The 16316-nt window shown below is 44.1% G+C and overlaps 1 protein-coding gene across 1 annotated transcript in view; it reads left to right on the forward strand.

Moving 5' to 3' along the window:
• The window catches only part of LOC120993420 (cell cycle control protein 50B-like), a 69972-nt gene extending 65005 nt beyond the window's left edge, over window positions 1-4967 (forward strand). The window contains exons 6-8 of the mRNA XM_040421927.1: window positions 1458-1601; window positions 3196-3387; window positions 4501-4967. Coding sequence (XP_040277861.1) covers window positions 1458-1601; window positions 3196-3387; window positions 4501-4685 — 521 coding nt within the window. The 3' untranslated portion in view covers window positions 4686-4967. The remainder of the gene's footprint in view (window positions 1-1457; window positions 1602-3195; window positions 3388-4500) is intronic.
• Window positions 4968-16316: the final 11349 nt, after the last annotated feature.

A 16316-nucleotide genomic window follows, 5' to 3' on the forward strand; every position in this document is an offset into this window, starting at 1 on the left:
CATCCTTTCGGATCCACTGCACCAGCTGCTCATGCAGGGTTTGGCTCTCATTATTTGACCTCATTGTGGTTTGTCTTCATTCATTAGTGGCCTTCTCATTTTACATTTTCTGTATGTTATTTATAGGTGCATATCTTATATAGCTGGCATTTATTGTATGTCCTTATCTGTGGACGTTCAGTGGAGTCTGTATGTGTCGGTCCTATTTTGTCACCGACACGCTGTTTATATTGTATGCAATTTTTTAATGTGTCTGTCTTTTTAGTGTGATCTAATAAACGAATATAAACTAATAATATATATATATATATATATATATATATATATATATATATATATATATATATATATATACACTCACACTAATATAAACTTTATATATATATCTCTATCTATATCATACATACATACATACATATACCATACATACAATTAAGTGTGATAAAATTCACCTGTGAAATGGGAGTGTGAGAACACAACAACGACACATGCAAGCAAATCGCGGACCAGAAGTGCAAGCATCACATAGCTGTAAGGGAACGCAGGATGCGTTCCACCGGTGAAAACCCCCCACCGTGGAACGCATACTGCGCTCATGAATTACGGAGGTATGGCCGCCTTGGGACACATGCTGCACTCACATATGGCATCAGAATCTAGAGGGCCAGTGCTGAACATGGTTCGCATACCAAGGAAATATGCATCGCGGACCGGAAGTAAAAGGCCGTGATGGAACGCAAGATGCATTCCACCAGCGAGGAAAGCCGCCGTGGAACGCCTACTGCGCACGTAATCAACATAGCTGACTCAAGGGCCAATATAAACCACAAATAAATGCATACAAGTACATTGAGAGTATATAAATAAATAAGTATAGACCTGGTTCAAGCAAGCGCTCATACAGAAATAAAACCGTGAATGATAATTCATTATATAAATAAATGAATGAAATTAATAGGGGATAAAAACAATAACATGTGAAAGTTTATCAAAACGCATGCATATTCAAACAGGGCAGGAAGTGATGGGAAAGGAGGTGATTGTGCAAACCTGAGTGAAAGATATAAGGTAAACGAAATCTGTAAGGGAATAAATGCATGATTATCAGCAATTCATAATAAGTAAATATAATCAAATCAAAATTGATTCTATACCCTCACCATAAACACATACATCCAGTGTGTACATGACCCGACATAAAGGTGCTGTCATATTGCAGAAAAAATGTGAATATCTGCACTAATGACCTATGTGCAAAAGAACTGTGTGATAAGTGCACTACACTATAACAACCATGAAAAACCATTATTATTATTATTGACTATATAATGTGCATAATTAGGAGAAATGAATAATTAGTAAATGAGTAAATATATAAATACAATGTGTGAATAGCCCGTCATGAATCTACGTATAAATTTCAGACCACAATTACCATATCTGCTCCTCTTCTTCAGATGTTGTTACGCTGTATTACAATCAGAATGGCACATATGTTGAAGTTCCGCTAGATGGGAAAGGGATATCCTGGTGGACCGATTACAACATTAAATTCAGGAACCCAACTAATGGCACTGAGAGCTTGGCGCAGATATTTAACGGTAACCATCAAGCATATTATACAGTACCATTTCTTTAGTGTGAAGACGTCGCTATCTAGTGCATTGGGACGTGGTAAATAGTGTGTGTGGTCCCCAAATGGAAAAAGGGGGGGACTAACAAATCTTTCAGGCATTGGGGGAAATTGATCAAAGTGGTGTAATGGAAAACTGGCTTAGTTCCCATAGCCAATCAGATTCCACCTTTCATTTTCCAAAGGAACTCTTTTAAAAAAGAAAGGTGGAATCTGATTGGTTTCAATGGGCACCACTTTGATAAATCTCCCGCACTGCCTTTGTGTGGGCTGAGTATTGCAGTACACTATTGAAACATCATAAAACACTTAGGCCTCTTTCAGACGGGCGTTGCGGGAAAAGGTGCGGGAACATGCGCGATTTTAAAACATTGTAATGCGTTTTGCACGCGCGTGAGAAAAATCACGCATGTTTGGTACCTGAACTTCTTCACAGAAGTTTGGGCTTGGGATCGGTGTTCTGTAGATTGTATTATTTTCCCTTATAACTTGGTTATAAGGGAAAATAATAGCATTCTGAATACAGAATGCATAGTAAAATAGCGCTGGAGGGGTTAAAAATTTTTTAAACTCTCCTTAATCCACATGATCGCGCAGCCGGCATCGCTTCTGTCTTCTTTCTTTGCTGTGTGCAGGAACAGGACCTGTGGTGACGTCACTCCGGTCATCACATGGTCCATCACATGATCTTTTACCATGGTGATGGCTCATGTGATGGACCATGTGATGACCGGAGTGATGTCACCACAGGTCCTGTTCCTGCACACAGCAAAGAAAGAAGACTGAAGCGATGCCGGCTGCGCGATCAAGTGGAGTAATTTTTTTTTATTTTTTTATTTTTTTTTAACCCCTCCAGCGCTATTTTTACTATGCATTCTGTATTCAGAATGCTATTATTTTCCCTTATAACCATGTTATAAGGGAAAATAATACAATCTACAGAACACCGATCCCAAGCCCGAACTTCTGTGAAGTTCAGGTTTGGGTACCAAACATGCGTGATTTTTCTTACGCGCGTGCAAAACTCATTACAATGTTTTGCACTCGCGCGGAAAAATCGCGCATGTTCCCGCAACGTACCCGTCTGAAAGAGGCCTTAGTGCACCTAAAGTTTTTATTTTATTTTTTTATTTCATAATTCATTAGTATAGGTAAAAATAATGAACTCTATTATATTTTATTAATGGGGAAGTGTCACATATTTCTGCACATATCCCCTGTCCCTGTGCTGATCAAATCTGTATGTGGAAGTCCATTCCCAGCCCATTGAAGTCTGTGAAGAGGGAAAGAGGAGGAGGCACTTTTGAGGGAGACAGACCCAAAAATGGCGGCAGCTACTACTGAGTGATTTATCTCCTCCCTTAGCTGGATTATCAGATGACACATTCTCCAGCTCTGGGGTGACATGCTGCAGCCGAGGCGGGTCTCTCTCGGTCCTCTGACCGTCTTTAGTGCATGGAGAGAGTGATCAGCACTGGGGCAAGGTAAAGGTCTGCCGAAACGGGCATATATTCTGTCATATGTTCTATCCATGGTTCAGTGCTTTCCTCTGAAATCCTTAGCAACGGTGAAACCTGACAGATGGCTAACCACAGCTTACGACCTGTCAAGTGACCTAAATAATACAGGATTTATAAATGAGGACTTCATTGTGTGGATGAGAAGTGCAGCATTGCCCACGTTTCGGAAACTATACCGGAGAATTGAGAATGGAAACTTCAAAAATGGAGAGTATCAACTAAGAATTGTGTACAGTATCCTTTCTAATTAAAAATTCTACAATGTGTATATACAGTCCTAGAAATTCTACTACTTTCACCTAGTTAGTACTGCTACCGGAACAGACAGTAACCTGGGCTTGGGCATAGACTGGAGATAATGGGGGTCATTTATTAAAGGGAACCTGTCACCTAGAAAATGCATATTAAACTGCCAGCGGTACCTTATTGCAGCTTGTTGTATGGTTATAAAGGGGTCTGTGTCTCTTCTGTGCAATGCGCCAAAAGTAAAAAAAAAGACTTTTATTCAACTGGCCACACTATGTAAACGATAGCTTTGAAGTCAAGGGGGCAGCGGCTTTCTCGCCTGAAGTCAAGCATGCTCCGCCCCCTTGCCCGCCCCTTAGATTTGATTGATAGGATGTCCAATTCCTTCACTGCTTGCCGCTTGAGCGTAGTCTCGCGCATGCACAGGCTCTCATGTGTGAGTGCCTTATCATTGAGCCTACCTCACAGCGGAGTGGAACAGTGCGCAGGAGCCGTCACTGCAGGGACACAGCGCACGCGCAAGACTACGTTTGAGCGTCCAGTGGTGAAGGAATTGGAATTCCTATCAAACGCTAAGGGGCCGGAAAATGGGTGGGGCACGCTTGACTTCAGGCGAGAAAGCCGCTGCCAACTTGGCTTCAAGACTATCGTTTACATAGCGTGGCCAGTTGAAGAATAAAAGTCTTTTTTCAGACTTTTGGCGCATTGTACAGAAGAGACACAGACCCCTTTATAACCATACAACAAGCTGCAATAAGGTACCGCTGGCGGTTTAATGTGCCTTTTCTAGGTGAGGGGTTCCCTTTAAAGACAGGCATTTTACAGCTGTTTTTGATAGCGGAGGATGCACTTATTTTATGACCAGGAACGCACAATGTCATAAAGTAGGTGCATCCTCTGCCAGTCCGTGTGCCTAGATTATAATATACTCCAGCCCCAGACTGGAGTGAATTTCAATTGTCAGTGACGCCTGGAAACAGGCGTAAATTTGGCCACAGCTGATCAGCATGGGTTGCCAAGAGTTAAACCATCAATTTTAAAGTTTTACCTAACTCCTCTAAGAAAAGTTTACCTTGTTCTACCTTAACTGCTGCCCAACAGATTTCCCTGTTGTCAGTTTCCAAGGAAGAAAAAAAATAGTTTTCAGCAGCGTATCCTGGATGGGAGGAAAGAATCCATTCCTGGGAATAGCATATCTTGTTTTCGGTTCTTTGTGTATAGTTTTTGCTATCATTATGCTCGTTGTATTCATAAAGTACCAAGGCAAGATGGATGATGACATCTAGCATTGGGTCTAAAATGATGATTCATAAAGCTGCTTAGAATTCCACATAATATAATGTTTACATGAAACGGCAATATTAGTAGCATGCAAACTATAAAACGCAACATAGTTACTGTGCTCATGATCCCTCTTTCCTCATGAAACCAAGGTCACGTGTGCCTTAGGCCTCATGCACACGACTGTGCCGTTTTTTTGCGGCCTGCAAACCGCGGATCTGCAAAAAATGGAAGCCGCCCGTGTGCCTTCCACAATTAACGTAACGGGCGGCCCATTGTAGACATGCCTATTCTTGTCCGCAAAACGGACAAGAATAGGACATGCTATTTTTATTTTATTTTTTTGCGGGGCCTCGGAACGGAGCAACGGATGCGCCTGCACACTGAGTGCTGTCCGCATCTTTTGCGGCCCCATTGAAGTGAATGGGTCCGCATCCCAGCCGCAAAAACTGCGGCTCGGATGCGGACCATAACTATGGTCGTGTGCATGAGGCCTTAGGCTGGACTAATACATGCAGGTTTTGAAGCCAAAAACCATGACTTGGTTCAAATGTATCAAGGAATGGCGTATATACATTTCTTAAGTATCCAATCGTTTGGCTCCAAAAAACTGCATCTAACCCTTGCGTTCGAACATTATATATTCTCAAAGATGAAAAAAAAAAATGTAGAAAATAATTTCACTCTTTATTACTTTTGACTGCATGTTGACTTTTGGGTATAAATGTCTTTGGTATAATTAAAAGGCTCATATTTGTAATTGATGACACAGCTATATGTAATTTATTTTATGTACTGATACCATTTCTTTGTATATAAAAAATTTGTATGTTTACTCAGATTTTTTTTATATATTTTTATTACATTTCGCTCAATAAAATGTTTTACTTGGTCTTCTACTACAGTTTTTACAATTTTTTTAGTTTTTTTACACTAAGGTTAGTATGAAACAGGGTATATCCACATGTCATCGAAAGAGACACAATGTCCTGGAGCTAAAAAGTCCATGTTGTGTGTGTTTGTTTATATTTTTTTTATATATATATATATTTTTTAAGCAAAACTGCTGATTGCTTCAGATAGGTACTGTGCAAGCAGTTGTGTTTTAAAAAAAAAAAAAAAAAAGGGACTATTCAGCTGTGGGACATTGCTCTTCTATTTCTATGACTGTTGGTTTCCCTCAATCAGGCATAGGGAGTCCCGTAATAAGAGCATGTTGCTGTTTTCTCCACCCCATATATGTATTTTTGCTACATCCATGTGTGATTATGCTGTGAATTTTCTGACTTGAATCAATTTATGCTGCTGATTTTTTATTTTTTATTTTTTTGTCTGCTGTGGATTTCAAGCAGAAATGCTGCCGATTTTCCATGTGTAGAAACCTTTACAGCTGCTAAGGATGTTCTCGATGCACCCTCTGTAGAAAGTGATGAGATCAGGGAGAGGAAGGTGTGCCTTCTTTAGTCTTCTCAGGAATCCTAGGCATTACTGACTTTTTTTGCATAGGAAGTTGGAGTTCGTGAACCAGATGAGTTTTTCTGTTAAGCCTCATTCACACGTTAGTGTTTCAGAGATGTGTGCTGTACGTGTTCTCCACGGACAGCACACGTCCCCATTCATTTCAATGTGTGTATTTAGACATCAGTGTTTTAGCACAGTCCGTGGGTCAGGTTTTTTAGCACGGAGGCATGCTCTATTTTGTCCTTGTTCACAGATCCATCACGTCGATTATAGTCTATGGGTCCGTGAAAACCACGGATGCCATCCATGTTTCACAGATCATTAAGAAGAGATGCTTTGAAAATTATTTTTCAGCTGTTCAGTGTCTGTGAAACACGGATGCAACACGGACAGCAAAAAAACACACACGGACCGCTTCACGGATGCATCACTGACCACCTGCTCACGGATTAGAGAACTGACACGGACGTGTGAATGAGGCTTAAGGGTGCTTTCACACTAGCGTTAGAGGAATCCGGCAGGCAGTTCTGTTGCCGGAACTGCCTCTCGGATCTGGAAATCCGTGTGCAAAGGGATACCATTTCCGCATCCGGATCCGTCTGACAAATGCATTGAAATACCGGATCTGTCTCTCCGGTGTCATCTGGAAAAACGTATCCGGTATTAATTTTTTTTTCACATTTTTTCAAGGTCTGCGTATGCACAGACCGGAAAACCGGATCTGTTTTTCCAGAACACTTGGTACCGGATCCGGCATTAATACATTTCAATGGAAAATAATGCTGGATCCGGCATGTGTTCTGGAATTTTGGCCGGAGAAAATACCGTAGCATGCTGTGGTATTTTCTCCGGCCAAATACCGTAAAAGTGACTGAACTGAAGACCTCCTGATGCATGCTTTCCATTCAGAATGCATTAGGACAAAACTGAAGTGTTTTTTTCCGGTATTGAGCCCCTAGGACGGAACTCCATACGGAAAAACTTTAGCGCTAGTTTGAAAGTATCCTTAGATGTAACCCCCACGAATTTTGCTTGTTCCACCATTTCTACTGAGGCCCCAAGTTTGTGCAAATTTTTCTCCTGAGGTCTGCTACAATCTCCGTTGTCTTGTCTATGTTCAGGACCAAGTTGTTTTCCTTTTACTGGTCCGTAAGCCTACCCACAGCTCCTATACTCTAACTCGTTGTTACTTCTGATTAGACCTACCACAGTCGTGTCATCTGCATGCCCCGAGCTCAGCGTGACTGTCCTGGAGCTGCATTTCCCTACTCTGATAGTTTGAGGTTTCCCTGTCAGGAAGTCTAAGATCCTGTTGCAGATTGAAGTGTTTAAGCCCAGTGCGCTCAGTTTCTGGACCAGCTTCTGTGGGACAATGATGTTAAATGCCGAGCTGAAGTCTACATGGAGGTGTGCTTACTTTGAAACAAATTTCAGAGGTGATAGACTCCCTTTAATGCGTTAATAAACATTTGCTATAACCTGGGTTTACAAACCTTATTTGTTTTTATTACATTGTTTATGACATTTACAGTATATTAGTACTACATTACGATTTATTACACAAATTTTATAGCTCTAGCATCTGGGCACTGTGGAGAACATTTTTTTTTTCTTCTGCTGAAGACTGAGCAGAGTGACTCCCCTGCATAACGGAAACGGGACGGATCCGTTTTGCAGCCCATAGACTTCTATTATGTTTAATCATATTTTATTCTTTTTTGAAAGAATAAAAAAGTACAATACTGCAAAAGAGACGCCTACACACTAGACGCCCCATATAAGGTCATAATAATGCTGAGTTATGAAAGTACAATATGAGTTCACAGAGAAAATATATGACAAATCAGTTTTCATATATCAAAGGTCAATCCATAAACCCATTTGACCTCAGGTCCTTGGACTATAAAGAAAATTAAAGGAGAAAGAGAAGAAGAGAAAAAGGAAAGAAAGGCAAAGGGGGGGGGGGGGGGGGGGAAAGGATAGTGAATCGAGCACATTGTGAGTCTCTAGCATATGAAAAGAGTCTCGCTGTAGTGTTTCCACTAAACTTAGTAACGCTTTATATAGCGAGCAAAGCAAGGAAATCAGAAGATTCTAATGCATTTATCCAACATGCCCAAACCTTACAGTATTTAGTAGATGAATCCGTTGCGTCAGCTGAAATTTCTTCCATCCTAGCTATCTGTTGCATTTCTTGGAACCATTCCCTCATAGTGGGGACCTGTGTCGAACGCCAATGTCTAGGAATCGCTGTTCTAGCGGCCGTAATAGAAAAATCGAAGGAGGGACCCTTTTTGAGATGATACTGAGCCCGGTAGGATGGAGAAGAGCGCTATTTGAGGAGACTTATCCACCTGTCTAGGTGAGATTTTATTAAAGGCTTTAAATACTGAATCCCAAAAGGGTTGGATTAAGTCGCAGCCCCACCAAACATGAAGCATCGTGCCTCTATCCTTACAACATCGCCAGCAGAGCTCCGTCACTGACGGGAAAATTCTATGAAGTCTCACTGGGTATCTATACCACCGAGATAAAATCTTATTCTTTTCTTGAGCGGCACATGCCATGGAGAGCTTGTGGGAATACAAGAATGCTTTTTGATAGTCAGCTTCTCCTAAGACAATACCTAACTCTGATTCCCAACCTCTAATGAAACTAGGACGGTCCTTGTGAGAGCTTGTTAGAAGAATCTGATATAGATGTGAAAGGAGATGAGTCGGTGGAGAAGACATTGTGAACAATTTTTCAAACTCTGTTAGTGTAGCTCCAAAAGAACATTGAGCCCCCTGGACAATACGAAGGATTTGATTTGTTCATATATAGACTTCTATTATGACGGAATGAATAACTGAATGTCTCTAAAGGCATTCCGTCATAGAATTACGTTATGGTCCGTGGTAGCAGAATCCGTAACGCAATTCTGCTTTTGCCAGTAAACAAACTTCAAAATATGAAATTCGCTCATCTCTATTGCTAACCCATAGAAATAAGTCTGCATGAGATTCGTAGAAAATTGTCGAAAATACAGTTGTGTGAATGAGGCCTAATACTGTACTATGTCTATTATCTTGATCCAGAAGAAGGTGAAAATTTAGCTAATTTGTGTGACAGAAAATGGAGATCAGCCATAGAACCCTGGATCAAACCTAATTATTTTATTGTTGTCTACTATCACATTACATCTTTAATTACTACTACTAATTATTTATTGTAAAGGACGTTACTAGTTGTTAGGCCTCTTTCACACAGGCGTTGCGTGTGAGGGCCGATGTGGGTGCGTCGTGGGAAAATGCGTGATTTTTCCGCGCGTGTGCAAAGCGTTTTGTTGTGTAAATTTATTTTTTTTCCCTTATAACATGGTCATAAGGGAAAATAGCATTCTTAATACAAAATGCTAAGTAAATTAGGGCTGGAGGGGTTAAAAAAAATAAAATAAATTTAAACTCACCTCATCCACTTGTTCGTGCAGCCCGGCTTCTCTTCTTTCTTCTTCTTTGAGGACCTGGGAGAAAAGGACCTTTGGTGATGTCACTGTGCTCATCACATGGTCCATCACCATGGTGATGCGCGCAGTGATGTCACCAAAGGTCCTTTTCTCCCAGGTCCTAAAAGAAGAGAAGCCGGGCTGCGCGAACAAGTGGATGAGGGGAGTTGAATTTTTTTTAACTCCCTCCATCCCTAATTTACTTAGCATTCTGTATTAAAGGGATTTTGTCACCAGGTTTCACCCCCTGTCAGCTAAACATATGCTGATGTTTAGGGCCTCATCAGGATTCCTAATGTGGGCTTCTAAATGTGTAGCCTTATTTTGCTAAAAAAACAGGTTTTACTAAGAAATAAGGTGCCCAAGGGGATGTCAAGGGATGCAAGGTGCCGGCCGCACCCACCGCCGTTCGTGCCCAGCGCTGCCTTTCCAGACTTCTGCACCGCCTCCTAATCCTCTGTGCCGCCTCTCGCTCTCCCTCCATCTCCTCTCCTCCCTCCTCCTGCTGTAAGATCTCGCGCGTGCGCACAGGGCTCTGCCTGATGCGCCTGTGCGGACTTCTCGATTAGGCTTCTGAAAGCGAAGTGCGCATGCGCCGGCACTTCGCTCAACCCAGGTATGACCTGCACTCTGGCGCCAGCCTCTCAGAGCCCTGTGCGCACGCGCAATATCTTACAGCAGGAGGAGGGGGGGAGGTAGGGAGAGCGAGAGGCGGCACAGAGGATTAGGAGGCGGTGCAGAAGTCTGGAAAGGCGGCGCTGGGCACGAACGGCGGTGGGTGCGGCTGGCACCTTGCATCCCTTGGGCACCTTATTTCTTTGAGTGACAGGGGTGAAACCTGGTGACAGAATCCCTTTTAAGAATGCTATTATTTTTCCTTATAACAATGTTGTAAGGGAAAATAATGATCGGGTCACCATCCTGATCGTCACCTAGCAACAGTGTGTGAAAATCGCACCGCATCCGCACTTGCTTGCGATTTTCACACAGACTCATTCACTTCTATGGGGCCTGTGTTGCATGAAAAATGCACAATATAGAGGATGCTGCGATTTTCACGCAATGCACAAGTGATGTGTGAAAATCACCGCTCGTGTGCACAGCCCCATAGAAATGAATGGGTCCGGATTCAGTGCGGGTGCAATGCATTCACCTCATGCATTGCACCTGCGCTGAAACTCACCCGTGTGAAAGAGCCCTTAGAGACGAGCCAATTGATTTGAATGAATGAAATTCATTTAAAAATCAGTCCTCTGGACCACTGAGGGCTGCTCAAGAGACTCCCTCCTCCCCCTTGATTGACAGGGCCAGACATCTCATCTGGCCCTGTCAATCTCGTGCCGGCTCCATTGCTCCTAGTATCAGCGCAAGCACAGTGGAGCTATCTCAGCAGCACAGACACAGACTTCGCATGCACCACTGATATCTGGGTATTCCTGGAAGTGGATGTGGCGCCCCTCCATTGACACTCACCTTGCCATCCGCTTCAGGGAAACCTGATTCATCAGACCAGGTAGTCTTCTTCCCATAGTGCATCCTGGTACCATCTCTTCCCCAGGCAAGTGACAAGCACGCACCTGGCTGTCCAAATGATGTACACGTGATTCCTCAGTCCAGGCCACCTGCTTCCCATGGTGCACCCTTGTACCATCTCTTCCCCAGGTAAGCAATGCACACACGTTTTACATCAAGTGGACAGGGGTTTAAAGAGGACCTTTCACCTTGAAAAACATTGTGAACTAAGTATGCTGCCATATAGAGCGGCGCCCGGGGATGTCACTGCACTTACTATTATCCCTGGGCGCTGCTCCGTTCTCTTGTTATGCCCTCCGGTATCTTCACTCACTAAGTTATAGTAGGTGGTGTCTGCCCTTGTCCTGTGGGCGTCTCCCCCTCCTAGGCTGTAGCGCTGGCCAATCGCAGTGCACAGCTCACAGCCTGGGAGGTTTATTTCTCCCAGGCTGTGAGCTGTGCGCTGCGATTGGCCAGCGCTACAGCCTAGGAGGGGGAGACGCCCACAGGACAAGGGCAGACACCACCTACTATAACTTAGTGAGTGAAGATACCGGAGGGCATAACGGGAGAACGGAGTGGCGCCCAGGGATAATAAGTGCAGTGAGATCCCCGGGCGCTGCTCTCCATGACAGCATACTTAGTTCACAATGTTTTTCAAGGTGAAAGGTCCTCTTAAGTCAAAAGACCAGGTTACCTTCTATTACTTCATAGTAACATAGTACAAGGCTGAAAAAGACATTTGTCCATCCAGTTCGGCCTGTTATCCTGCAAGTTGATCCAGAGGAAGGCAAAAAACCCTGTGAGATAGAAGCCAATTTTCCTCATTTTAAGTGAAAAAAATTACTTCCCGATCAGGCAATCAGAATAACTCCCTGGATCAACAACTTCACCATGTGCCAAATCTGATGCTCAAGTGCCCATTGTGGGCACTTTCAGCAGAGGCAGGGTTGCCAACTTAAATTTTTTATTTTTCCTGGATAACTTATATAAAAACTATGGACAGACATTTGTTATGAACAAATTGGTAATCCATTATGAACTATAAAGATAAGTAATACAGGTCTATAGGTCAGATACGAATACTGAACGCTTTAGGCTACTTTCACACTAGCGGTTTTTGCGGATCCGTCGTGGATCTGCAAAAACGCTTCCTTTAATACAACCGCATGCATCCGTCATGAACGGATCCGGTTGTATTATGTCTTATATAGCCATGACGAATCCGTCATGAACTCTATTGGAAGTCAATGGGGGACGGATCCGGTTTCTATTGTGTCAGAGAAAATGGATCCGTCTCGCTCCGCATCCCAAGACGGACAGAAAAACGCTGCAGGCCTAATTTAGATGCCTTTAACATAGTTGCAGTATAGTGTACCTCCCAACCATTCTGAATTTTGGTGGCTGTACCTTTCTCAACTGTGTCTGTGTCCTTAGTGCCACTCCCTGCGTCACTATTAAGCTGCTGGTGCTCTCATCGCACGTGCAGAGAGCCGAGGCCGGGAAATGATGATCGTTCTCCAGTCCCAGCGCAGCAGGTGCAATGACGTGGCTGCTGCTGGGGAGAACACGTGTGCTTCGTTCACTGGGGGAATGGGGCTAGGTGAGTTTTATTTTTTAGGGTTAATTCTACTTTGTGGGGGCATAACTACTGTGTATAACCACTAAGGGGGACTACTGTGTGGGGCACAAATGAGACTAGGCAGGATTGGCGCATGTATAGATAAACACTGGAGTTGCAGCTGTAATACAGGAGATAAAGTGCACCCACATTACAGCTGAGAGAGGCCTAAAACATCATCCATTGTGTTCAGGGAGCCTGTCAGCCTGCAGTCCATGCACCTAAACAGAAATCTATGGAGCAACCGTCGATTTCTGGCTTCATTTGTGCCAGAAAACTGGCGTAAATGAAGATAAATTTGAGGGCACATCTGCCATGCCCCTTTTCTGAAGAGTGGTGAGGCCAGAATGAAAGTGCGAGATGCAACAGTTATTTTTTTTTTAAACATTCACAGTTAAAAAGGTGGAAAAAAACATAGTTTGCCACTTTTTAATGACACTGCTCAGATGCAAGGGAGATGACAACTGTCCCCCACAGAGTCTGCTCATCTCCAGGCAAATACAAGTAAACAAGTCGGGTCCGCGACTGCACAGTGTCGGCTGAGGTCAGTTTCTGGTCTGAATGTCACAAATTCAGTAATCCAAAAAGGTACGTGACACTGCAGGACATCCAACGAAAGCAGTATTTTAACAACTTTTATTTCTTTTCCAGGTTTGAACTACGCGTTTCGGGGATGGAACATCCCGTTCGTCGGGTTCACTGGTACTGTCCCAGAAATACGTAGTTCAAAACTGAAAAATAAATAAAAGTTGTTAAAATACTGCTTTTGTTGGATGTCCTGCAGCGCCGAGTACCTTTTTGGATTACTGTTTTGCTTGGCATCTCCAATCCTCACATGACCTCCTCCTTTGTGTGAGGAACAGACGAGGAGAGCAATCATCTACAGCAGGGGTGCACAACCTTTTTTGGTCTCGGGGCCGCATTGTCACATTGCTCTATTTCAAGGGGCGGCAAAAAAAAAGGTTAATCAGCACTTGTTTGCATCAGCCTATTACACAGGCTGATGCAAAGTAAATGGTGAGGAATAATCACTACCACAGTCACTGCTCCCTCATTCAGTTCTGTTGATTATTGGCAGCAAATTCCTGATTACACGGTGAGATATGCGGACAATAATTGTACGTCTTTCATCCTGATAAAACATGCAAATCAGCCGACAAACGAGAAGATCAGTGGCAGTGGCGTGCCTAGGCTGTTTGGCACCCGGGGCGGGTCCTTTCTCTGGCACCCCCCCACACTTTAAGAAAATCATAACCCCTCACAGGAGTATTGCCCTCATTGTTTTGTACAGATGTTATGCAAACATTGTGCCCGCTTAATAGTAGTTATGCCCTCATTGTACCCCTCTCCCAGTAGTTATGCCCTCTCTGTGCCCCTTTCACAGTAGTAATACCCTATCTGTGCCCCTTCACAGTAGTAATACCCTATCTGTGCCTCCTTCACAGTAATAATGCCCCTTAATAGTAGTAATGCCCCTTGTCCCCTTTCACAGTAATAATGCCCAATGTGCCCCCTTCACGGTAATAATACCCTCTGTGTCCCCTCCATAGTAGAAATCCCCATTGTGCCCCCTTAATAGTAGTAATGCCCTCTGTGTTAGTAATGCCCATTGTGCCCCTTCACAGTAATAATGCCCTCTATGCCCCCTTCATAGTAGTAATGCCCTCTGTGCACTGTGCCCCCTCCATAGTAGAAATGCCCATTGTGTCCCCTTCACATTAGCAATGCCCTCTGTGCCTCCTCCAGAGTAGAAATGCCCATTTTGCCCCTCCATAGTAGAAATGTCCATTGTGCCACCTTCACATTAGCAATGCCCATTGTGCCCCCTCCAGAGAAGAAATGCCCATTGTGCCCCTTCCAGAGTAGAAATGCCCATTGTGTCCCCTTCACATTAGCAATGCCTTCCGTGCCCCCTCCAGTGTAGAAATGCCCACCGTGCCCCTCCATAATTTAAATGCCCATTGTGCCCCCTTCACATTAGCAATGACCATTGTGCCCCCTCCAGAGAAGAAATTCCCATTGTGACCCCTCCAGAGAAAAAATTCCCATTGTGCCCCCTTCACATTAGCAATGCCCATTGTCCCCCCTCCAGAGTAGAAATGCTCATTGTGCCCCCTTCACATTAGCAAAGCCCATTGTGCCCCCTCCATACAATAAATGCCCATTGTGCCCCCTCCAGAGTGGAAATGCCCATTGTGCCCCCTCCAGAGTAGAAATGCCCCTTGTGCCCCCTTCACATTAGCAAAGCCCATTGTGCCCCCTCCATACAATAAATGCCCATTGTGCCCCCTCCAGAGTGGAAATGCCCATTGTGCCCCCTTCATATTAGCAATGACCATTGTGCCCCCTTCATATTAGCAATGACCATTGTGCCCCCTTCACATTAGCAATGCCCATTGTCCACCCTCCAGAGTAGAAATGCCCATTGTGCCGCCTTCACATTAGCAATGACCATTGTGCCCCCTTCACATTAGCAATGACCATTGTGCCCCCTTCACATTAGCAATGACCATTGTGCCCCCTATACAAAAAAAGAACAAAAACAAAAACAAAAAAAACACAGTACCTACTCACCTTGTCCCGTTCCGAAAGCTCACATACCTCTCTACTCTGCCAGAACGGATCGCCCTGCAGCACGGTGTGGGCGGAGCTTATGCAGATTCCCGGGGTGCAGGCTCCGCCCACACATGCTGGCAGCACGATCCGTGTCTGCAGGCTGAATGGTGGAGCGGGGAGAAGTCTTCCTACTCTACCATTCAGAGCGTCGCTGGCCTGAAGGAGGGGAGGAGCGCGGGGAGCTGAGTGACAGAACAGCAGCTCCCTGCGCTCCAACAATAAGCGCTTCCATCTGTATTGATGGAAGCGCTCATTGCTTCTTGCACCCACCTGAGAGCTGCACCCGGGGTGGACTGCCCTCTCCCTTAATACACCACTGCTGCAGAGCGCTCCTTGAGAAGAAGGCAGGAGCGCTGATAAACTGCGCCTGCCTTCTCCTCGGCTCCCCCACTCTCACCAATAGCCAGGGACCCGTCCTGCTCCAGACTCCTGCTATAGTACAGGGGCAGGAGCTGTCATCCTTCCTTGTGTGGTGCTCCAGGAAGAAACACAGCAGATCGCATGATCAGCTGTGTTTCTGTCCAGCAGGATGGGGGCCTGCAAACCTTGGCTCCGGGGGCGCAGGTTGTGCACCCCTGCTGTAGAGCCACCGCTTCAACTGCTTCAGCATCTCATACTACACACATCAGATGTTGCAAAACATCATCATACAGTCCACACCTGCTGAAGAACATCATTACATATACAAAAGTTGCAGAATATCATGTACCAACTTCAGCTACAGAACCATATATCACACAATAATAAACAAAATTCAGCAGGAATTTTACCAATTTCTTCATAAAGAAGTTTTTCAGCAGCTGAAATATGTATTTGTATTATTAATGTATCCCTTACTGTAAAATATTGAAAATAATAGAAATGTTCTGAAACTAAAATAGTGTGCTTGTTAATGCTTGTGGAACTCACGGGTGACTTTAAGGGTACGGTCACAGAATCAAG

Source organism: Bufo bufo, chromosome 3, assembly GCF_905171765.1.
Source record: "Bufo bufo chromosome 3, aBufBuf1.1, whole genome shotgun sequence".
Classification (NCBI taxonomy): domain Eukaryota; kingdom Metazoa; phylum Chordata; class Amphibia; order Anura; family Bufonidae; genus Bufo; species Bufo bufo.